The 24413-nt window shown below is 34.8% G+C and overlaps 1 protein-coding gene and 1 long non-coding RNA gene across 2 annotated transcripts; one reads left to right on the top strand and one right to left on the bottom strand.

The window, feature by feature from the left end:
* The first annotated feature begins 10445 nt into the window (after nt 1–10445).
* LOC141396399 (uncharacterized) lies at nt 10446–11241 on the top strand. Its single transcript, XR_012411155.1, has 3 exons — nt 10446–10638; nt 10709–10760; nt 10819–11241. It is a non-coding gene; the product is annotated as an uncharacterized lncRNA (long non-coding RNA).
* A 1436-nt stretch (nt 11242–12677) lies between these two features.
* a6 lies at nt 12678–15982 on the bottom strand. Its single transcript, XM_073974759.1, has one exon. The coding sequence runs from the start codon at nt 15388–15390 to the stop codon at nt 13864–13866; it is 1527 nt and encodes a 508-aa protein (XP_073830860.1). The 5' UTR covers nt 15391–15982; the 3' UTR covers nt 12678–13863.
* Between the last annotated feature and the right edge of the window lie 8431 nt (nt 15983–24413).

Here is a 24413-nt window from a genome sequence, read left to right as displayed (position 1 = left end):
TGGGAAAAAAGTATACATTCTCTATCTTGAATTGTGGGAGAATTTTGTGGGAAAAATCTCCCCAGCAAACAGTGTGGGAGTTTGAAAAAAATTTTCAAGAAATTTCATACTTTTATGAAATTTCATATTTTAAGACATCTACACGACAAAATTATTGCAAATATTTATAATCGCCATGTGTTTGCTTAATAAAATCATACAAAATGTACTGTAAAATATGTCATTAGTAGACTTCGGATTTTGCATATTCTTGCTCTGTTCCAGAACCTGCAAGAAGCTACTATTTTTTTACTACGATAACATTTTTTCCTTTATGTTATCGACAAAAATAGTAAAAATTAGTAGATTCTTGCAGTACTGGAACATACCATCTTATATGATACAAAAACCTGCAAGAATCTAATGTGCCGTTTCCACGGTACGTCGTTCGTTCTCTATTCGTTGTTCGACCCATAACTACGAAGAAATTACTTATTTCCCCATACAAAATTTTGTGAACGAACGACGATTTTACTACGTTGTTCGAGTAGAAATACTCTCCGAACAACGATAAAATAAGTCCCATCTCTAACAAATGAGAGCATTTATCGAAATAAATTAATTATGACAGACAAAATATAAAATTTAAAAATGTATCGATTTTTTAGAAAAAATGGAAAACATGAATTAAAGGTAAACGGTTCAACGATTAGTATACGTTCAAAGCATAGCAAATTTTCTATTCTCTTTCATTGCAGTTCCATTTTTGGTCCATTGTTTTAATTTCGCGTACAAATCTAGAAACAAAAATCAAATACCTGCTTGAAAGTCTGTATACACAAATATTGTTTTGACATGTCTCTCTCTCTCCTTAATTTTGAAAATAGAAATACATAAAAATATATTGAAAATAGCTAAATTTACAGAATTTATGGAAAATATGATGAAAAACGTGTAATTAAATATAAAACATACATTCAAAGGAATGGCTATTGTATTTCCTGTTCATTTAATGTGTATCTTGTGCGTTTTTTGTTCAAATTTCCTTAAAAACCAGGAAACAAAAAGTGAGAAGAATTGAAATACGTTACGGTGAACAACGAATGGTGTCGTGGAAACGGGTTAATTCGTGTACGTATTTCGACTCTCGAACAACGTACTTCAAACGCTCGTGTGAACATGACATAACATGTTTTACATCGATAAAAAATTTTCCTTTATGTTATCGAACAAAACAAAAAAGTAGTAAAAATTAGTAGATTTTTGCAGTTCTGGAACAGACCATATGTATTGAAATACGAGAAAAATAGTCATGGTTGATTCTATTAACGCAGAACAGCAAGTAAAAACAAATCAATTTCAAAAGAATTTTTGGCAATAATTATTAAAATATATTGGAAAATAACCATAATATATACAATCTTTACAACTTTTATTCATTTTCGTAATATAACCTTCGGGTTTTTTAAATCAGACGACTAACGTTCTATTGAAAACGTGTTAGTCTCCTCAACGACACGACAACGATCACAGGCGTACATACACATATGCCAAATTATTGCAATGCTATAACATTTTCCGAAATGCCTTTTCTTGAATAGGATCGTTATTTTTGAACGTAGAAGCTTGAAATTTTGCAAGGGCATGTGTTTTAGTTTTAGATTCAAGCACAAACGTATTTTATATATTTATTTATTTTTTTTTTTTTTTGAGATACGTCTTCGGAAATTTATGGTGACGATATGTAATAACACGCAAAAATATGTAATAATTGAGAAAAATATCCGAATTTATATTTTTGATTTTTTTTTAAAATATGCAAAATACGAGGAATAAGTAAAACTAGCGATCACAAATCGCTGACTCCATTCACTTAAAAATCCATAAATCAATGCACGGTTGTTGAATTAAGTGAGTTGTGCTTTTGCTAATCTAATTCAAAAACCGCGAATACAATGCAAATAGGCATTTTGTATTATAAAACAAAATTACAGCTCCCAAAAGTATGCTATAATAATTTGGTGTAACTAATTTCGAATTTCGAAATTGCAGCTCCCATGGTTTGCTCTTCCCACGTCGTTTAGAATATGGAAAACGTGGGAATGGGAAATTTCGCTCCCATGGGAAACAGTTCCCATGGGAATGTTCAGAATAGGGCTATATACTTTTTTTCCATGGGAACAAATTCCCAATTCGAACTTCATTCAGAATGAGGGGAGATGGGAAATGGGAAAAAAACTTCCACAAAATTTTATTCAGAATACGAAAATGTGGGAATGGGAAAAAATTCCCAACTCCCATGCGTTCAGAATAGGGTTGAAAGAGTTTTGGGTGGACATAAAATGGGTCAACAATTTGAGTGGACATAAAATGGTCAACAAGCGTGGATTTTTAAAGGGTTTTGGGTAGCGTGGATTTTAAATAGTTTTTGGTTGGACCTAAAAGGTTCAACAAGCCTCAATTTTTAAAGAACAAGAATGGATTTTTGAAGGCTTTTTGGTGGACTTTAAAAGGTCAACAAGCATGGATTTTTAAAGAGTTTTGAGTGGACATAGAAAGGTCAACAAGCTTGGATTGTTAAAGAGCGTGGATTTTTAAAGAGTTTTGGGTGGACCTAATAGGTTCAGGAACCCTCGATTTTTAAAGAACAAGAATGGATTTTAAAGGGTTTTTGGTGGACTTTAAAAGGCCAACAAGCGTGGATTTTTAATGTTTTGGGTGGACCTAAAAAGGTCAACAAGCATGGATTTTTAAAGAGTTTTGGCTGGACCTAAAAGGTTCAACAAACCTCGATTTTTAAAGTGTTTTGGGTGGACCTAAAAGGGTCAACAAGAATGGACTTTTAAAGAGCCTTGGCTGGACCTAAAAGGGTCAACAAGAATGGATTTTTATAGGGTTTTGGGTGGACTTAAAACGCTCAACAAGCGTGGATTTTTAAAGGGTTTTGGTTGGACCTAAAAAGGTCAACAAGCGTGGATTTTTAAAGAGCTTTGGCTGGAACTAAAAGTTCAACAAGCGTGGATTTTTAAAGAGCTTTGGCTGGAACTAAAAGTTCAACAAGCGTGGATTTTTAAAGAGCTTTGGCTGGACCTAAAAAGGTCAACATGAGTGGATTTTTAAAGAGCTTTGGCTGGACCTAAAAAGGTCAACAAGAGTGGATTTTTAAAGAGTTTTGGGTGGACCTAAAAAGGTCAACAAGCGTGGATTTTTAAAGCATTTTGGGAAGACCTAAAATGGGTCAACAAGCGTGGATTTTTACAGAGTTTTGGGTGAAATAAAAAGTTCAACAAGCGTTGATTTTTAAAGGGTTTTGGCTGGACCTAAAAAGGTCAACAAGCGTGGATTTTTAAAGAGCTTTGGCTGGAACTAAAAGTTCAACAAGCGTGGATTTTTAAAGAGCTTTGGCTGGACCTAAAAATGTCAACATGAGTGGATTGTTAAAGAGCTTTGGGTGAACATAAAATGGGTCAACAAGCGTGGATTTTTAAAGGGTTTTGGTTGGACCTAAAAAGGTCAACATGAGTGGATTTTTAAAGAGCTTTGGCTGGACCTAAAAATGTCAACATGAGTGGATTGTTAAAGAGCTTTGGGTGAACATAAAATGGGTCAACAAGCGTGGATTTTTAAAGAGTTTTGGCTGGACCTAAAAAGGTCAACATGAGTGGATTTTTAAAGAGTTTTGGGTGGACATAAAATGGGTCAACAAGCGTGGATTTTTAAAGAGTTTTGGCTGGACATAAAATGGTCAACAAGCGTGGATTTTTAAAGAGTTTTGGCTGGACATAAAATGGTCAACAAGCGTGGATTTTTAAAGGGTTTTGGGTAGCGTGGATTTTAAATAGTTTTTGGTTGGACCTAAAAGGTTCAACAAGCCTCAATTTTTAAAGAACAAGAATGGATTTTGAAAGCTTTTTGGTGGACTTTAAAAGGTCAACAAGCATCAATTTTTAAAGAACAAGAATGGATTTTTAAAGCTTTTTGGTGGACTTTAAAAGGTCAACAAGCCTCAATTTTTAAAGAACAAGAATGGATTCTTAAATGCTTTTTGGTGGACTTTAAAAGGTCAACAAGCATGGATTTTTAAAGAGTTTTGAGTGGACATAGAAAGGTCAACAAGCTTGGATTGTTAAAGAGCGTGGATTTTTAAAGAGTTTTGGGTGGACCTAATAGGTTCAGGAACCCTCGATTTTTAAAGAACAAGAATGGATTTTAAAGGGTTTTTGGTGGACTTTAAAAGACCAACAAGCGTGAATTTTTAATGTTTTGGGAGGACATAAAAATGTCAACAAGCATGGATTTTTAAAGAGTTTTGGCTGGACCTAAAAGTTTCAACAAGCCTCAATTTTTAAAGTGTTTTGGGTGGTTAAAGGGTTTTTGGTGGACTTTAAAAGACCAACAAGCGTGAATTTTTAATGTTTTGGGAGGACCTAAAAGGGTCAACAAGAATGGACTTTTAAAGAGCCTTGGCTGGACCTAAAAGGGTCAACAAGAATGGATTTTTATAGGGTTTTGGGTGGACTTAAAACGCTCAACAAGCGTGGATTTTTAAAGGGTTTTGGTTGGACCTAAAAAGGTCAACAAGCGTGGATTTTTAAAGGGGTTTTGGTGGACCTTAAAAGGCCAAAAAGCGTGGATTTTTAAAGGGTTTTTGGTGGACCTTAAAAGGCCAACAAGCGTGGATTTTTAATGTTTTGGGTGGACTTAAAAAGGTCAACAAGCGCGGATTTTTAAAGAGTTTTGGGACTTGATTTACGGTTGGAACAAATTTTACGATGTGTAAAGTTTCGACCAAATCGGAAGTCATTTTAGTTGGTGCTGATGTTATCTCGGGAAGTACATATATACTTACCCCCTAAAAATTGATATTTGATTTTCGATATTAAAACACTAAAGCGGGGCACTCACCTATCAGTCTGCCCGACAGCATTTTTAATAGTATTGGTAAATTTTGAAGTTTTTGTCAATGTATGTGTGAGTATTTTAAGCAGGATTGAAATTAAAATAGGTTTGATTTTGTAAATGAACCCCTTCCAATCCGATGAATTTTGTTTATTTTCCAAGTAACCAACAAATAATTTTTGAAAACAACAAATATTATTTGTGAGGAAACTAAAAAAATTGGAAAACTTCAACCCAAAATCGAGTTCTGGAGGAAAATTCATCATTTTTGGAATATGGATTGAAGGAGTGCCACACACTATTCAATCACACACGTACACAAGGGTTCATTTGGCAGTGCAGTTTGGCAGTATAGTGTATGCCCCGCATAAATGAACCCCTTTCAATCCGATGAATTTTGTTTATTTTCCAAGTAACCAACAAACAATTTTTGAAAACAACAAATATTTGCTCTGTTCCAGAATCTGCAAGAAGCTACAATTTTTTACTAAGATAACATTTTTTCCTTTATGTTATCGAAAAAAATAGCGAAAATTAGTAGATTCTTGCAGTACTGGAACATAGCAATTATTTGAGAGGAAATTAAAAAAATTGGAAAACTTCAACCCAAAATCAAGTTCTGGGGGAAAATTCATCATGTTTGGAATATGGATTGAAGGAATGCCAGACATTATTCAATCACATACGTACAGAAGGGTTCATCGGTTGCTGTCCGCATGCATATAGTGCATAGTAGAACAAATAAAAGGTAATATTAATACTACAACAAATACAACTCAACAACAACCACATTGAAATTTGTTTTTGTTTGTAAACCTTAGTGTCAACGTACATGTAAACAAAACAAGGAAATGTCTATAAATTATTGGAATTTAAAAAACTAATAATTTTTCACATTTTATTGAATATTTTGAAAAACATGAATGAAAACTCGTTAGATTTTCAATTTGAATGTTTCCACATCATTCCACTAAATGCATAATTTCTCGCAGAAAGTAGAATACTTGCAAAAATGTTTCGGGTCGCTGGTAATTCATTGAAAAAAGAGAAGCTGTTTCAATCGTTTGCTTTTGAAAACAAAAAAGCACATATTTATTAGGGCTTTATTCTTTTCAAGTTTAACAAAATACCACACATATTAACAAATATTGTACCGCCTTTATAAGCGGTGTTTTAGTGTGCGGCATGTCGTTCGGACCTGGAGGAGGTTACATGTCAATGATATGAAGGAGTCTTTATGGGAAATAGTTTTTTTTCTGATGAATAAATTTGTTCTTCAAAAATATATATCCCTAATATACATCGAACATAGAAATAAATACATAAAATGTCGTATGGAATTTGACACTAACACTACAACCCAGTTCAGTCAGCTGGGTATTGCTGCTACCTTTTCTTGTTCTACCATGCCCATAGTGTATGGCCGGCATTAACAATTCCTAGATACATATGTGTAAAATTATTTCATAGCATATTTTGTTTGATTATTTTTGTTTTTTTTTCTGGTGACACATTGCATTTCGGAAATTTCATCAACGAATCGTCGACGAAGATGTCATTAAAGCAGGCCTGCTCAAGGTGCGCATCTGAGCTGTCGGTGCCCAGCTAACAATTTTTTCCGAAGGCTCTGATATCAGATTTTTTCTGAGATTTTCTGAATTTTTTTAGAAATGTGGCCGATTTCTCTATTATTTTCCTAGAAATTGGACCGATTTTCTGAAAGTCCCAATTTACATTGGGCGAGTTTACTTGCGGCAATTGTCATTTTGTAGGAGAGAGAGGTAAGGCATATGGTAACCCTTTGCCTCTCAGCCAGAGTTCGAAAATAAACAGTACACTAACATAGTGTACCGCTCCGAGAACAGTATCACTAAAATATTTTTAGCGTTAGTGTTCCGGAACACAAACACTAAAAAATATTTTAGTGATACTGTTCCGGAGCACAACGATAAACGTAGTGTACCACATTTTGGTACACTAAAAACGTTGGGTACCGCAGTCGGAACACTAAAAATCGTAGTGCTCCGCAGTCGGAGCACTAAAAATCGTAGTGCTCCGCAGTCGGAACACTAAAAATCGTAGTGCTCCGCAGTCGGAGCACTAAAAATCGTAGTGTTCCGCAGTCGGAGCACTAAAAAATCGTTGTGTACCACGTGTCGGAACACTAAAAAATAACGTAATGATAATGTACCACACACGAGTTTATTATGATTTGCGAGGAAAATTAAATATTTATAATTTTTGAGATAAGTACAAATTAAGACATAAAAACTCAGATACACCTCCTAAATCCATGTATGTATGTATACATATTAATTAATAACGTTGGGAACTTAAGTAGAAAATATGAAAAACATTGATTCGGTTGTTGTACAATGGCGCACTACAAATTGTGGTGTTCTGACTGTGGATACATGACTTTATTATGATTTGTGAGGAAAATTAAATATTTTATAATTTTTTTAATAAATACAAATTAGGAATAAAATTTAATAGAACACGTGAAAAACGCCTGATTTGACTTTTGGACAATGGATCAATAAAAATCGTAGTGTTCGGCTGCGGAGCACTAAAAATCGTAGTGTTCCGACTGCCGGATCACTAAAAATCGTAGTGTTCCGACTGCCGGATCACTAAAAATTTTAGTGTTCCGACTGCCGGATCTCTAAAAATCGAAACAATGGAACAATAAAAATCGTAGTGTTCGGCTCCGGAGCACTAAAAATCGTAGTTTTCCGACTGCCAGATCACTACGATGTTTAATGTTCTGCAGTCGAACACTACGATTTTTAGTGCTCCATTGTCCAAAAACCAAACCATACTTACATGGATGTAACATTTTATCTTAATTTTTATTAATCAAATTTAACGAAATATTTCATTTTCCTAAGAAAACATAATTCCTTTGTTATTTTTAGTGTTCCAACACGTGGTGCACTACGATTTTTAGTGATCCGGCAGTCGGAACACTAAAATTTTTAGTGTTCCGGCAGTAGGAACACTAAGATTTTTAGTGTTCCGGCAGTAGGAACACTAAGATTTTTAGTGTTCCGGCAGTAGGAACACTAAGATTTTTAGTGTTCCGCAGACGAACACTACGATTTTTAGTGCTCCATTGTCCAAAAACCAAATCAGATGTTCTTCACATTTTCTTTTAATTTTTATTTTTTAAAAATATATATATAAATATTTAATTTCCTCAGAAATCATAATAAACTCATGTATGGTTCATTACCTTATAGTTTCAAAACGATTTTTAGTGCTCCGGCACGACGATCTTTGTGCTTCATTCCATAAAAAACTAAATATTGTTTTTTCATAATTTTGACCAAATTTCGTAATGTGTTTAACTAATTTAAACATACATGGATGTAACAGTTTATCTTTATTTTTATTTGATCAAATTTAACCAAATATTTAATTTACCTAAGAAAACATAATACCTTTATTATTTTTTAGTGTTCCAACACGTGGTGCACTCTGATTTTTAGTGATCCGGCAGTCGGAACACTAAAATTGTTAGTGCTCCGCAGTCGGAACAGTAAAATTGTTAGTGCTCCGCAGTCGGAGCACTACGATTTTTAGTGCTCCGGCAGTCGGAACACTAAAATTTTTAGTGCTCCGCAGTCGGAACACTACGATTTTTAGTTCTCCGCAGTCGGAGCACTACGATTTTTAGTGCTCCGGCATGCGGTACACTACGATTATCGTTGTGTTCCGGTACAGTATCACTAAAATATTTTTTAGTGTTTGTGTTCCGGAGCGGTACACTATCGTAGTGTACCTATCCACCTTGGTACGGTACAGAACGGTACGGTACGATACCATAGTGTTTATTTTCGAACACTGCTCTCAGCACCCTCTCTCACCCACAAACTGACAATTGCCGCAAGTAAACTCGCCTAATGTAAATTGGGACTAAGTTTATTTTAAGAATCTCTGCACATTTTCTAAAGAATCTTAAGAATCGTCATTCCGAATTCGTTCCGATTTCTTATGGATTTTCTAAGGGATTTTTTTTTCGGTTGATGTCGAAGAACAAAATGACTGGTCATAAAATTCGCATATACAATTTTACATTTTTTTTAATATAAATACAACATATAATAATTCAAGCTAGTGTTGATAGCTTCAACATACTTCTGCACATTGTTCTACTGTTAATCATAAAATGATAACAACAGGCAAAATCATTAGAAAGTTTGAAATTATAATCTTCTATAAATAGTACATTAAAAGAAAATTGTCTCTGAGTGGGGTTTGTACAGTACTACAGTACGACACGTGTTGTGTCAATATCAAAGGCGTCAGCGTCAGAATTGTTTCCGATTTTTTCAGAAAATCTAAACTTTTCTCCGAATTTTTCCAGAATTTCCTTCCGAATTCGGACGGATTTTCTTAAGAAAATCTAAATTTTTCATCGAATTTTCCAGAATTTTCTTCCGAATTCGGACCGAATTCTGTCAGAAAATCTAAATTTTTCTCCGAATTTTCGAAGAATTTACTTTCGAATACGGACCGAATTCGTCGCGAAAGTCTAATATTTATTAAGAATTTCATTAGAAAATTCTTTCCGAATTCGGTGACCACGTCCATACAACTTTCGTACCGAATTCGGTACGAATTCGGCATCAGAATCGGATATTTTTTCAGAAATTCTGTCCGAATTCGATACGAATTCGGAAAAAAATGTTAGCTGGGTGTGTGTCAATTTTCTCACACACACAATTGAAAAAGAGAGCTTTTGTTTTTGTTTTGAGTATTTTCAAAATTAAAAATCACCCAGCAAACCAAATGTCGGATGTCCGACACGTCTGAACAATTTCGGAAGCAACGTCGTTCAGATTTCGTTCCGATTTCTAAACGATTTTTCGGAGCGGAAATAGTTCAGATTTTGTACCGATTTCGTTCCGATTTCGGAACGAATGTCGGAAAGAAACTTCCTTTCCGAATTTCCCAAGGATTTTCTTCAGATTTCGTTACGAAATCGGATCGAAATCGATACGATGTCGCTCCGACATTTCGTTCCGAAATTATGTCAACCACTTCATACAACTTTCGTTAAGATATCGTTACGATTTCGTATCAGACATCGGACGTATCGTCCGAATTTTGTTCCGATTTCGTTAAGATGTCGGTACGATTGGTTTGCTGGGTCAGTCTCTATTGAACATTCAATGAGGAAGGTTCTGTTTTCGAATTTGTCTATGAATTTATATGCGTACACTGAAAAAATGAATGAAGATACTGAATACGAATTTTTATTTGCCTAAAATTTTTACGGCAAATTAGAGTGTTTGGTTTGTCAACGCACTTTGGTTTGTCACGAACTTGATTTGCAACAAATTATAACATCAACAGTCACATTTGGTCAAAATAAAATAATTATTCTACTCTATATTTTGAAATATAAAATAAAAAAAAAACTGTTACGATATTTCTCACAGTATACAGAGAGACAAAGGAAAATTGAAATTTGCCCAATAGAATATCGAATCGTTGATGACATTTTCGTCGACGATTCGTTGATGACATCTATGAAATTGTCATGTACGACAACTTGCAAGACCATGTCTTGCATTGTGTCTTGGCAACAAACACAAAAAATGATCAAAAAAGCGAGCTTTGAAATAATTGTTCATACATATATTTATGAAAATATTCAATTTTCAATTTGTAATAAATTCAATGTTAAAAAATCATAAAATTTGGAAATCGCGTCACGATGTATTATTCATACATAGTGCATTAACTAAAAAGGTAAGTAAGATTAAGTAGATTAAATTGCATTAAAAGTAATTGTAGTTATTCTTTAAACACGTGGATTTAGGTTGAAGGCATGGCGAACTTTGAAAATCGCAATATGAAGCAGATGGTATATGGTAAGATTTTTGAATATATTAGTGATTAATTACAACAGTCATATATTTTGTTTTGCAGAGTCCACAAAGTGAGCGAGATCGCCCCTCAGTCGGCTGGGGAAAGAAGTGAGGCGCGGTAAAGCTGGAAGAAAGTGATGATATGCAGAACATGCGGGAATTAAGTATAATTAATTTAAGATACAATTTGAAGACATAATATACATATTTTATAATTTAATAAAAATAAAAATTTGACGCACGACAACAAACTGAATTGTCTTTAATAGGGTCGTTAATGACAAATTGCAAGACAGTGTCTGTAAAGCTGTCGTCAACGAAATGACGGGTTTTTTGTCTTCGAAGTCGTCGTCGACGACTGCTTCGCTTACCTTGTCGCCCATGTTGTCGTGCATGAATACTGGGACACTTGTGTGAAAAAGTCGTCAACGATCCCAAAGGGCTGTCTGCAAAGAGTCGTGAACGAATTGGAAATGTCGTGCACGAGTCATCAATGTTGTCTTGAAGACACTTTCTATTGGGTGTGTATTTCAAAACCAACACAATTACAAAATGTGTTTGTATGTGTCTGAGCAGGCCTGCATTAAAGACTACCCAGTTGTTCGGGTAACTAGGGAATAACTAGCAATTTTGCTGGCTACTGGTAAACACAACTAGTTACCACCCAATCTACTCACAATGTTATAGACTGGTGAAATTAACATGGGGATGTCATAGGAAGGGGTCTATTGTCCCCTCACTGCATTACCAGTAACCACCCAATTCGATAGTCATGTGGAAGGCAGTTGTCTCTTCATTGCATTACCAGTAACCAGTCAATTCAGTAGTCAGAAATGATATCCAAAATTACTAGTAAGTCAAAGTCAGATAATTGGGTAAATGCAATATGAATTAGCCACGCTTTATTTTATTACATGGAGTGCAACAATTTTACAAAGGACAATATATATGTATGTATATGATGTATATTATATGTATATGATAGGTTCATCCTCATCCCTGATGCTGGAGCTTGTTTGTGACTACTTGATACAAATCACTGTATGTCCTGTATGTTTATTTGGTCCTTGGAATGTCCTTCCTTCAGATCATTCAAAAGTTCCTGAAATAAAATGTATAAAAGTTTAATGAAATGACGCGATTATGAATTGTGTCAAAATATGTATCAATACTTACCACAGATATATTATAAATATCTTCTTAAATTATTCATCCTTTCTATAAACGCGTTACGAGTTCTTTTTTGCGTCTTCAATTTTTGCACAACAAACGCAATAAACAAAATTCGTTATTTAATTATGAATGACAGAACATTTTTCTATTTTGTTTAAAAAAATAATTTTGAAAGGAGATTACAAGAGAGAAACATTGTCGATTACACTATCCATCGGTAGTCTATAAAATAGCCAATATATTACACTCCGCATTACCTGTAACTAGTGAAATGACATGATAGGCTTTGAAGCTCATTTCCAGTGACAAAAGCCACCTATAGGTTATTTTGTGTGCCATTTTTGGGTGTAAAGTAACTAGGATCACTGAGTAACTAGTGACATAACTATGCCAAAGTAGACAATTGCTATTTACTGAACAACTGGGTAGATTTTCTATTGGGGAATTTCAATTCGAATTGTATTAGTGAAACAGGTCATTTATACTATTCGTATGTTATTATTCATATTTTAATTTAAAAAATTTCAATTTGTGTTTCTAATTTGGCTTCTCCCTTTTCATTTGCAATAAGGCGACATAGTGAAAGTGAGAAATCTCCCGCAAGTGAACATTTATAATTGGGCTGATGACTTGAAGAGTCTCCACAGTAAAAGATTATCAAAATATCCTACTCAAGTCGTGGAAATTATATCCACAAATTTGTTTGTATTGTTTTGATATTTGCGATAAAAATGAAACATTTGCGTGTTGAGAATGTAAAAGTAAATTTCAATTTATTTCATAAATACATTTTTCTTATATATACTATATATATCACTTATGAATACATAAATATGCTTTTCGATTTTTTTTTTCAATAAAAAAAGAACAATAAAAGGAAATATTTGCATTTGTTTGTTTTGTACGATAGGTAGTTCGTTTCTCATTTTTGCACATTTAAAAAAAAAAGTTGTGAAGATCAAAATTCCGAAAGAAAATATTCTTAAAAAGGTAAAGAACAAAAAATGTCTAAGCCAAACTATTCGATAAGAAAAAGAAAACCCTAAGAAAAATGGAAAAGAAATACTTGCGACTATAGATGAAGGTTATCACGTGGAGGAGATTTGACATTTCTAAATCACTAATGAACTCCAGTGAATATGGAAAATATTAATATTATAAAAATATGACATCATATTTTACATGGTGATTGATATTTTAGAACCAAACGAAGTTGTAATACAGCTTAATAGTTATATATAAAAATAGGAAATTGAAAATATGATATGAGTAAACCGTTATATACAAACTAAAATTAAATTGAACTAATGAAAAAATTAATGATGGAAGTAAGACGCGAGAAAATCACTTTCGATTTCTTTCAACTTAAATGCATTTTATGTTTAACTTTTCTTCAAGGGCTTTTTAAACTGGAAAAATATGTTTGAAAATCACAGACAAATTTCCAAGTCGTCTTTACAAAGATTTCTCTTAAACAAATTTTAAAATTTCCTGAATTTAAAAATTGTTGATATTAAAATACATTATTTAGGATAGAGCAACTCTTAAAGATAGGAATGTTTTGGATGGATTTGAAATGTAAACCAATAAAAGACAATAAGCAACAATATACAAAATATAAAATGGGTACCAAAATAAAGTTTAAATTGTACAAAATAAAGTATAAAAAAATTGACTACTTTTTGGTAAGAATGAATTTTTCATTATCTTATGCAGCCGTTTGCAGGGGCCAAAAACAATCACAAAGATTTCTCTCAATATTGAACCAAACGGGATGTGCGCACAGCTTAAGATTTCAATTTTGTTTTCAATGTCTTTCAAAATAATCCAAAAAACATGACATCACATTCCTCTCGCATTCATTCAAAAATTTCAGCAGTAGTAAACAAGTTTTTTGTTGTTGTAAGGACAAACGTAGTAGAGAGATCTCCTTTTAACCAAACTTAAGTTTTCTGGGATCCATTGTAGCACCGCCTACAGCTCCCACCATAGCAGACGACCCATTCGGAAGTTGCGGTGTTATGGTCACAACAGGTGCTATTGAAACATTAACAGGTAACTTTTGTAAAAAGGCGGGACTGAGTAATGCTTCATTTTGTTTGTTTTTATGATGTCTTCCAACATCATCTTCATCGTCTGAGATCAATGATATACTCAAATCACTGGAGAGCTTTAAAGAAATCGGTGCCTGGGGTTGGGTGACAATTGGTGGCGGTTGTACCATTCCCTTTCGTCGTGTTGGTGATATTTTCTGTTGACCATCATTGAACTCGGGTATGCCACAGGATGCCAAACCTTCACGTAGCTTGGTGAGGGATAATTCATAAATACGATTTGCTATGACTGTGTGAACGGTTGTTTCATCCGGCAGCATGGGGAAGGGGGGAGGTGGATGTTGTTGATCAGGTGGCGAGGATTGGTGTTGCTGTTTTCCATTATTGATGGAGCATGTTAATGACTTTGTTGTGGCAGAAGATCGGGAACACGCTGTGGCATTCAGGGAACGTGGCACCAGGGATATTGTTACATCTTCATCAACTTGCATGGTATTGGAGGATAATGCAAAAGATGTATTGGGTGTGGAGGCAGGAATATGTGTGGGGAAGGCGTGTGGTTGACAGGGTGATGATTGATTTGTGGGATATATTACAGCTAAATCAGGATGTAAAGCATGAAATTGCGTTTGCTGGGCCATTAACATGGCATCATTTCTTTGTTCGTCATCACTATCATCGCTAAGGACAATACTTTCATTATTGAGCAAAACTGGTAAAGAGCGACGCTGTGGTCGTGATTTACGTTTTCGAGCTGGCTGTTGCAGCTGCTGTGTTTGTTGCTTTTGCCGTTGCTGCTGCTGCAGCTGTCCTGTTTGTGCTTGTGATGCTAACAGTTGCTGTGGTGGTGGTGGAATTTGCAATGATCTCCTTTGATTTGACAAATGTTTTGTGTGTTGTTTTTGTTGTTGATGAGATGAGTGTTTTACTGTTTGTTTATTGCTCAACGGTACTAAGGGGGGAGGTTCTGTTTGACTGGGTCCATTAGACATACGTACCACCGGCATCAGGCCCAATATGGCTGCCCTTTCCAAACACATTTTTCCAGCAAAGACGTTTTCATCAATTCTTGTTGCTCTTGGTGGCCTTTCTCCCCCATTATTATCATCATCGGATAGCAAGTCAATGGTTACCTCAGGCCTCAAGGAATTAAGCTTTTGACGACGTTGATTTTCAGTCTTATTACGATTGCGGGCCGATGAAGCCTTTGCCGCCTGCTTTAGAGCTCTACGAAAGATCTCCACATATTTGGAACGTTTTTGCTTCAAGCGTTTGTTATGACACAAGGTGTGGGCTGATATGTAAAAGGGATTGGAATGTTGTTTTGTTGTCACAGTTGATGGGGCCGCTGCCGCTGATGTTGGTGACACGGCATTGTGAGGTGGCGGTTGTTGTTGTGGAGCCATTACTCTCACAGATGTTGTAACCTTTTTTTTTATAAAAGTTGTGTTGTAACTCTGTTGAGCTTCTTCTTTTATGACACACCAAAATTACATTTCCTCTACGTTGAGAAACTCATAGGAGGGAAGTAGTAGCGAACATCAATGCATGGCATTCACATAATTTATCAGTTTGTTTACTCACGAAAAATGTAAACTGCGTCCTGTTGTGTTTCACTTTATTGTCTTTATCTCTATTTCACAAGAGCGTTTGTTATTGACCGCTTGCGCTCCTTCGTTTATTTTGTTCTTTCTCACTTTCCTACCACAATCTTTTGACAATGCATCAACAGCAACCACCACCAAGTACAGTTTTATTTGTTTTTCTTGTGATGTTCATTCAACAAAACCCAAACTTGCATAATCTGGAGATTTTAGCAACTTTACAGTAATATTTTCACAATATTTAAAGCGTCTATTATCGAAAATATATTTAATAATCTGTATGTTTTGGATTGGTATTCTTTTTTCGTATAAAATCTCTTTTATTTTATGAAATATGCACTTTTATTTGTCCTGCTTTGCACTTTCCTTCGATGTTTATTATGACAGTCAGTCAGTGAATAACGAGTATTCGATTACTCTCATATCAGGGTTGGTACTCGTAAACACAATGCTCGGGCTGTCAATTCTCAGTGGCCAACGTTTACTGTTATTTTTTCTATTCAAATTTAAAAGAGCGAGAGCGAAAGAGAATTGTTTTTTTGAGATTAACCTAATTATTATGTCCTAACATCAAAGGCGCCGGCCTTGTAAAATAAATTATTGAAATTTAAAAAAAAAAAACAATATTTTTTCACATTTGATTTAATATTTTGGAAAACATGAATGAAAACTCGTTAGGTTTTCAATTTGAATGTTTCCATACTCAATTTGGTTTCAGGGAAGGCATGGGAACTCGAGAGGCCCTACTTAGTTTGAATGTACTAATACAAAACTGCCGAGATGTGCAAAAGGATGTTTACATATGCTTCATCGACTACGAGAAGGCATTTGACACGGTCAACCATGACAAGATGATGAAAATTTTGATATCAATTGGATTAGATGAAAGTGACCTTAAATGCATTAGAAACCTGTACTGGCAACAGATAGCCAACATTCATACAGATGGTGAACTTACCAACGATGTTTCCTATCCCCTCTTCTATTTAATGTGTATTCCCAAAAAATATTTGAGGAATCAATATGTGGGAAAAATATCGGAATTAGAATAAATAATACATTCATAAACAATATACGTTATGCCGACGACACCACATTACTTGCAAGCAGCTTCGCAGGATTACAAAAGCTAATAGATGCCCTTGAACATTCTAGTACGTCATATGCCTTAAATACCGTAGACAGACGGCAGCGTTAATTTGCATTAACTGTCTTAATTCAAATTAATTCGTGCATTATCCACATTCTTAATGCATAAAATCAAAGGAAATTTAAACTGAATTTAGGTATTTCAATATGGCAATGTTGTAAAAAGAGCCCATATTCATGTAGGAGAGAGAGCATATTCATGCTCTGAGACACAATTTGCATTGAAAATCAATTGTCTTTTGTCAAATTTCCATGTTTAAGAAAATAAAAAAGGAAACAAACAAATCAGAAATTTTCGCGTTTCTTTCAAATAAGTAGTGGTCTTTCTCGAATAGAATAGCAGCTAATTGTTTTTCGCGCCTTCTATCAAATCTATTTTTAAAATTTTTATTTTCACAAGCATTTCATTACCCACCATACCAATTCTATCGAAAATAATATCTTCCTCAAATGTTCCTTTAGAGTTTTGCGACATTTTTATACCCTCCACCATAGTATGGGGGTATATTAAGTTTGTCACTACGTTTGTAACTACTCGAAATAATCATTGTAGACCCCACAAAGTATATATATTCTTGATCAGCGTGCAATTCTACATCGATATAGCCATGTCCGTCCGTCTGTCCGGCTGTGGAAATCACTCTAGCGTCCGAACGGATTGACGTAGGTTGATGAAATTTTAGGAAAATATATTATATGTACGTAGGACTTTTGGTATTGAAAGTGGGCTATGTAGGTCCACGCTTTCGTATAGCCCCCATACAAAATGACGCGTGACGCGTCGTCGTTTTAAGTAATTTTTAAGATATTTGTCCCATTTTACCACCGAATTGGTTGTAATTTGGTACTTTGTGTCTCTATAGGCCAAAAAGCATTCCTACCAAAGTTGGGTTATATAGATCCACGTTTTGGTATAGCCCCCATATAAGGCACCATATAAAGTACGCGTCATTTTAATATACTTTGAACGTATTAGACCCATTTGACCACAGAATTGGTTGTAATTTGCTACTTTTTGTCTTCATAGGCCAGAAAATATTCCTACCAAAGTTGGGTTATATAGGTCAACGTGTTGATATAGCCCCCCATAATACGATATCTCCCGATTTTCGATATTTTGAAGGTTTTTGCCTCATTATCACACCGAGATGGCTGAAATTTGGTATTTAGTCTTCTTTAGGCTTATAAAATTTTCCCCAGAAATTTGTAGGTATAGGTCCACGCCATCATATAGCCCCCATACCTTCCGACTTTCGGTTTTTTGAAGGTTGTGGTCACATTAATCCACCGAAATGGCTGAAATTTGTGGTGGAGGGTATAAAAAGTTCGGCCCGGCCGAACTTAACGCTTTTCTTACTTGTTTAATATTAAAAGGACTCGAAAATACCGCGAGTAAATTAAATTTATTTTTGCATTATCGTGGTGAAAGTAACAATGGTAGAAAGTATACATATTTGTTTCGCATATTTTGGCGAACTTTTGTATAACTTTATGGAATGGTCTGCTGGGTACAAACACACAACACAAACAGCTGTTTCATAAATGCAGAAACAATCGTCTGTCAGGGTAAAAAGTTAATTCAAATTAAGGAATTTTTAATGCAAATTAACTCTGTCGTCTGTCTAGGGTAAAAGATTAATATAATAAAGACGAAGTATATGATTATAAGTAGAAGAAATATCGAATCCAACATTCCCTTATACATTAATGGTACTCAAATAGAAAGAGTCTCCAAATTCAAATACCTCGGAGTGCAAATTAATGACAACTGGGACATATCAAAGGAAATAAAATGCCGAATTGAAATGGCAAGAAACTCTTTCTTTAAATATAGAAAAATACTAACGAGCCATGACATAACCATGGAAACTAAAAAACCATTTGTTAAATGCTACATATGGTCCGTTTTATTATACTCGACAGAAACATGGACGCTAAAAGCAGCAGACGAAAGAAGACTGCACTCGTTTGAGGTTTGGATATACCGACGGATCTTAAAGATATCCTGGACAGATCACATCTCAAATAATGAAGTACTGAGACGAATGAATACCGAAAGTCAAATGATCAGATTGATAAAAGCGAGAAAAACTGCTTATTTGGGACACCTTATGAGAAAAAGCAAATATAATCTCCTCCAAGCTATCATAAGAACCAAAATAGAAGGACGCCGACCAAGAGGGAGACGAGAAATAACATGGATCAAAAACATTCAGGAATGGACAGGACACCAAGATGAAATAAGCCTTTTAGGCGCCGCCAGAAACAGAGAACTAGCTATAATTGAATGACATTTTTAATTTTATAACATATAACCAAATAACTCTGTAATAATTAACATTGTATGATCGCTAATATCCGAATACGGATTTGCAAATAAAGAAGAAGAAGATATCGTTCCACCAAAAGCATAATTTCTCGCCGAAAGTAGAATTCTTGCAAATATGTTTGAGGTCGCTGGAATTTAATTGAAAAAAGAGAGGCTGTTTCTATCTTTTGTTTTTGAAATAAAAAAGCACATGTTTATTAGGGCTTAATTTTTTTCAAACTTAAAATACCACACATATTAGCAAATGTTGTACCGCCTCTATAAGCTGTGTTGTAGTGTGCGGCACGTCGTTCGGACTTAGAAGAGGTTAAATGTCATTGAAGTTTTTATGGGAAATAGTTTTTTCTGATGAATATATTTTTCTTCAAAAATATATATCCCTAATATACATCGAACATAGAAATAAATACATATCGTCACCATAAATGCCCGAAGACTTAAACGACATGAAAATCGAAAATCGTTTTTTGACGTAATCTGATACATAAAGCTAAAAAAGCTACGTTCAAAAACAAAGATCCTATTCAAGAAATTGCATTTCGGAAAATGGGATAATATTGCAGACTTTGTTGTGAAGGAGGATCTCAAAACTAAGCAATTCAGCGGTTTTGGTTTCACTACCTATTCCCCTTCGTATATGACCGATAATATCCCATATACCCGCCTTCATAAGATTAATATTCCGTAAAACAGTTTTTAATTTTATAATGTTTTTTGCTTCTCCTGTAAAGTTTTGGTTTTGTGGGTTACGTCTTCGGGCATTTATGGTGACGATATATAAAATGTCGTATGGAATTTGACACTAACATTACAGCCCTGGGGCTAAATTTTGTTTCTATGAAAATGTGAAATGAAAACTTCTATAAAGGAGAAAACTGTCAAATGAAAGAATTATAAAGGACATATTTTTCATTTCAAATATTCATAGAACAAGAATCCAGCCCCAGTTCAGTCAGCTGGGTATTGCTGTTACCTCTTATTGTCCTACCATGACATATTCTCTATAAAAAAAAAAATAATTTTCCCACTCTTCATTGAACATTTTGTTTTGAGTTACTCAAAAAACTCAAAAGTGTTCGGAAAAATTGTGCGCACGATAACTCTTGAAGGGAGTCCACACCTTCAGGTACCTCCCCACAAAAGTTCAAAAATGTTCGGAAAATTGTGCGCACGATAACTCTTGAAGGAAGTGACCAATTTTGTCCTAATACATCTGCCATATGTATATAAGGTTTGAATATGGACTATATTTGTCCACTCATTCGGGTACCTACCACACAAAATTTTGGATAAAATTACTTTAAGACCTGCTGTCGAATGACTTCGATTTCTGTTGAAGCAAGTTGCATACGACGGTAAATGCTTTTTCAGGGGTCCATACTTCTTGAGAAAACAGCACAAAAGGCGTCCAAATTTAGTTTCAGTTCGAAGATTGGCAACAACTTCTTGTACTTCCCTCCAATATTTAAAAATGTCACTAAAATGGTATGCACCATATCTTTTGAACGAGTTTATCCAAACGTTGGATCTCCTAATATTTTGTCGAAATATAGTTTGACTTCTAAAATGGCCCATATCGATCTTCTCTTTATGTTACCTCCCCTACAACAGTTCAACAATTTTGTCGATCTGTCCGTAGATGAAAGTTTTAATTCACATAGGCTGAGGGTATATCTCTTTACTTTTTTACTTGTTCTTTTAAATTGTTGTTTTTTTAATTTTGTGTTTTCAATTACAACAACTTTTTTGACAGCTTGCAGTACATCAGCTGGGCTGATGCGGGTACATGTATGATTGTGCCAGGAACCGAACGAAACTACACGAAGTTGCTTACGCTGTCCGTGTGCGTTGATTCGGGTTTCCTATGCTCACGAGCGTAGGAACGTTTGATTCAATGCCCATAGCTGCCCTAGATTACATTAAGCATTAGCTTTGTTCCTTTACTTTTTTAATGGTAAAAGAGAAAAGCGTAAAAAAAAGTCGAAAAATTAGTTCTGCCATTTTTACCTGCAGAACAGAGGTGGAAGCGAGTCGGGTCCGTGCGGCTCATATTACGACAGTATAATTTTTATCGCGTTTAAGTCCACACTGACTGAGATAATTGCCCTGTATAAATCCAACTGCCACCACTTGTTCCTTTAAAATTTTAAAAGCAATAAAATGTTTAGGTTCTTGGATAGTACAACAACAACATCAAGAGTATTTCCACTCCACGATCTCTCAAAACCCCACTTTTCTGTACTTTTTTGTACTACAAAATATGCCAAAATTAGCCGCCCGTTGGTAAATTAGTCGGCGCGCCGCCGCCGATTGTCTACCATAGGAACTGAGCGAGCGAGTCGAAAAACGGGTCGGCTTTGTTGTCTGCTGCAGAAATTTTCCTGGTAGCCTGCAGTGTGACCAGATTTGAAAAAGTGTTGCAGCTAAATCAGCATTAAAATAATGCTAAAATAAATATTAAAATGCCAAAAAAATAATGCTAAATTTAAAAACTTTATTTTTTAATAAAATATCCCTCCACACAGTATAGAAGTTATATAAGGTTGGTTTTTCCATTTGTAGCGCATTGAACTAATCATAAAGTATACAATTCATGATAAAATTCTTAGTCGATCTATGCATGCCTGTCCGTCTGTGGTAATCACTCTAGCATCCACAAAAATTGAGATAGGGCACTGAATTTTTGAAAAGATGCGTCTTTTGTTTGCAATCGGGTCAAGTTCGAAGATGGACTAGATCGGTCCATGTTTTGATAAACGGTTACATTTTATTAGCTATGATTTGGTATTTAATGTTCTAAGAACCTTCTCCACCAAAAAATGTGGACATAGAATCCACTTTTTGGAATAGGTCCCATAAAAAGGTACCGGCTAATTAAAGTTATTTTGGGTGTCATTTGGGTTCAAAGTGCTTAAACAACTTCTTCACCATATATCAAGGACACATCTTCGGGCAAAATTGGATATCATTTGGTATTTAAAGTTCGCTGTAGTTAAAAACTTCTCCATCGAAAATTGAGTACATAGGCCCAAGTTTTGCTGTAGCAACCATATAACGGTACCGCCCGATTTCAGTTAGTTTAAAGTCTTTAGATGACTGAATTATTAAGTATTTTGGGTTCCCAGTGGTCAAAAAATTTCTCCACCTAAAATAGTGGCATTGGTAACAAAGAGAACAACTAACTATTCAATATCAGTTCTGAATATTTCGTGGTGGAGAGTATAACACGTTCGATCCGGGCAAACTTAAACTTTTTTACTTGTTTTATTTTATTTGCTTATTCACATTTTTATTCCTTTAAATCAGAGCAAAGACGAAAATCTTCGATGTTTTGAGCTCTTCAAACAGCTGTTCTATTCAATTCAACCAGTATTTATCAGATATTTTAATAAAAAAGTACTAACATATTTCAGATTTCGTGGATAGAATAATGCTGAATTTATAATGGAAAATGCTAAGAAAAATGCTAAATGCCAAATGAAAATTTTACGGCTAAATACAAAAAAATAATGCTAAATTTAGCTGCAAAAATGCTAAAATGGCAACACTGGTAGCCTGTGGTAGAAGAGAAAGCAATTTTCGCTCTCTCTCCTCTCTCACTCTCTTAAAAATTGTTTCTAGTTTTGCCACTTTTCGGGGTTAAGGAACGCTTTGCAGGTTAAAAATGGTAACAAATGGTAAAAATGGTAACCACAGGTAAGTAAAGGAACACAGCTATTAAGATCTGCATTTAATTTTAGCCTGACAGGCGGCAGTATCTGCATTTACGAAACAGCTGATTGCTGTTTAGTTTTTGCTTGCACTGTAACTTTTTGTTTTCCTTGTGTGTCAGAGCATGAATATGCTCTCACCCTCAAATGAGATCTGACTCTCTTTTACGGTATTGCCATATTGAAATACCTAAATGCACTTTAAATTCAGTTTGATTTTGTCAATTAAGAATGTGGATAATGCACGAATTAATTTGAATTAAGGCAGTTAATGAAAATAACGCTGCCGTATGTCTAGGGTATGTTCTCTCAAAAAATTCGATGCCGAAGATGCTATTCAAACACGGTGCAATTGATTTGATATGCCATCTATTTAGCACCTTCACCCATTCCTTTTTCAAGACCGTGACCCCCAAAAGATCCAAATCATTTTCAGATTTTAATCATGTCATCTTCAATAATCCAGTGGAATGATATTTTTATCCTTGGCATGGCATCTATACCACCATTTGGCGTGGCATCACAAGTCTATGGTCACACTAGCGAGTTTCTTGAAACAAATAGTGGGAAGAGGCAACACCGCAAACAGAGAAAACCATGTACAGTGGTTTCTCTACCTCATACACCTCGCATATAAACTCGAAGTATGACATGTCATATACCATGAACAAGAAGGAGCCAAAATAAGAAGGATTAACTTCCCAAAGTAAAATATGGAATAATAGCACGTTTATATATAACCGGATTTAACAAACCAACTGGGTTTCAAATGTCAAATATTCTATTATAAATAAAAAACATAACAAAAACAAAGACAACGTTATTCTTATTGAAATTTTATTTAGAATTAATGAAATTTGGTTAAAATGTTAAAGAAATGATTTGATGTTTCACGGATTGTACATAGCATTCATACACGGAGGAAAAAACACCTCTCTAACATATGTCCCAAACATATTTTGCAGCAAACATACATATGTTTGTTTGCAATCAGTCCCAAACATAACATATGTTTGGGTCCTGCAAACAAATATATGTTTGGTTGCAAACAAATTATATGTTTGGGTGTAAACAAATTATATGTTTGGGTGCAAACAAATACAAACCCAAAAGCCACAAAAAACACATGCACCAGTGGGCGCTTTCTGAGAGCAAGGGAGCGTAAATGTCAATGTGAAACACATTGAAATGTATGCTTGCTCTCAGTAAGCGCTCTCTGGCTATCTCTAACATATAAACACATTTATCGACAGGCATAGAAAAAAAAGCAAAGCATAAACAGACACGTACTCGTAGGTACATAAAAAATTCCAAAGAAATACCCTTATATAGGGGCTATTAGAAAACGTGGACAAATTTGAAATTTGACAAATTTTTTCAAGGATATTTTCTACATATTCAGAACTCACTGTGCCAAATTTCAGCCAATATGATTGTAAAATGTGGCTAGTAGATAAAAATTACCTCATATCGGGAGGTACGGTTCTATGGGGGCTATATCAAAACATGGACCCAGAGACCCCATTTTAAATACCAGATGTTCTCTTGATATAAGTAAGATTTGAGCCAAAATTCCTCAGCCTACGTCAAGTGGTTCGGCAGTTAAAGAGTTTTTACCCAACATTTGGGTATTTACC

Source organism: Musca autumnalis, unplaced genomic scaffold (genome assembly GCF_047663935.1).
Source record: "Musca autumnalis isolate F117 unplaced genomic scaffold, ASM4766393v1 scaffold_3, whole genome shotgun sequence".
NCBI lineage: Eukaryota > Metazoa > Arthropoda > Insecta > Diptera > Muscidae > Musca > Musca autumnalis.
This window is presented reverse-complemented; position numbering and strand designations above follow the sequence as displayed.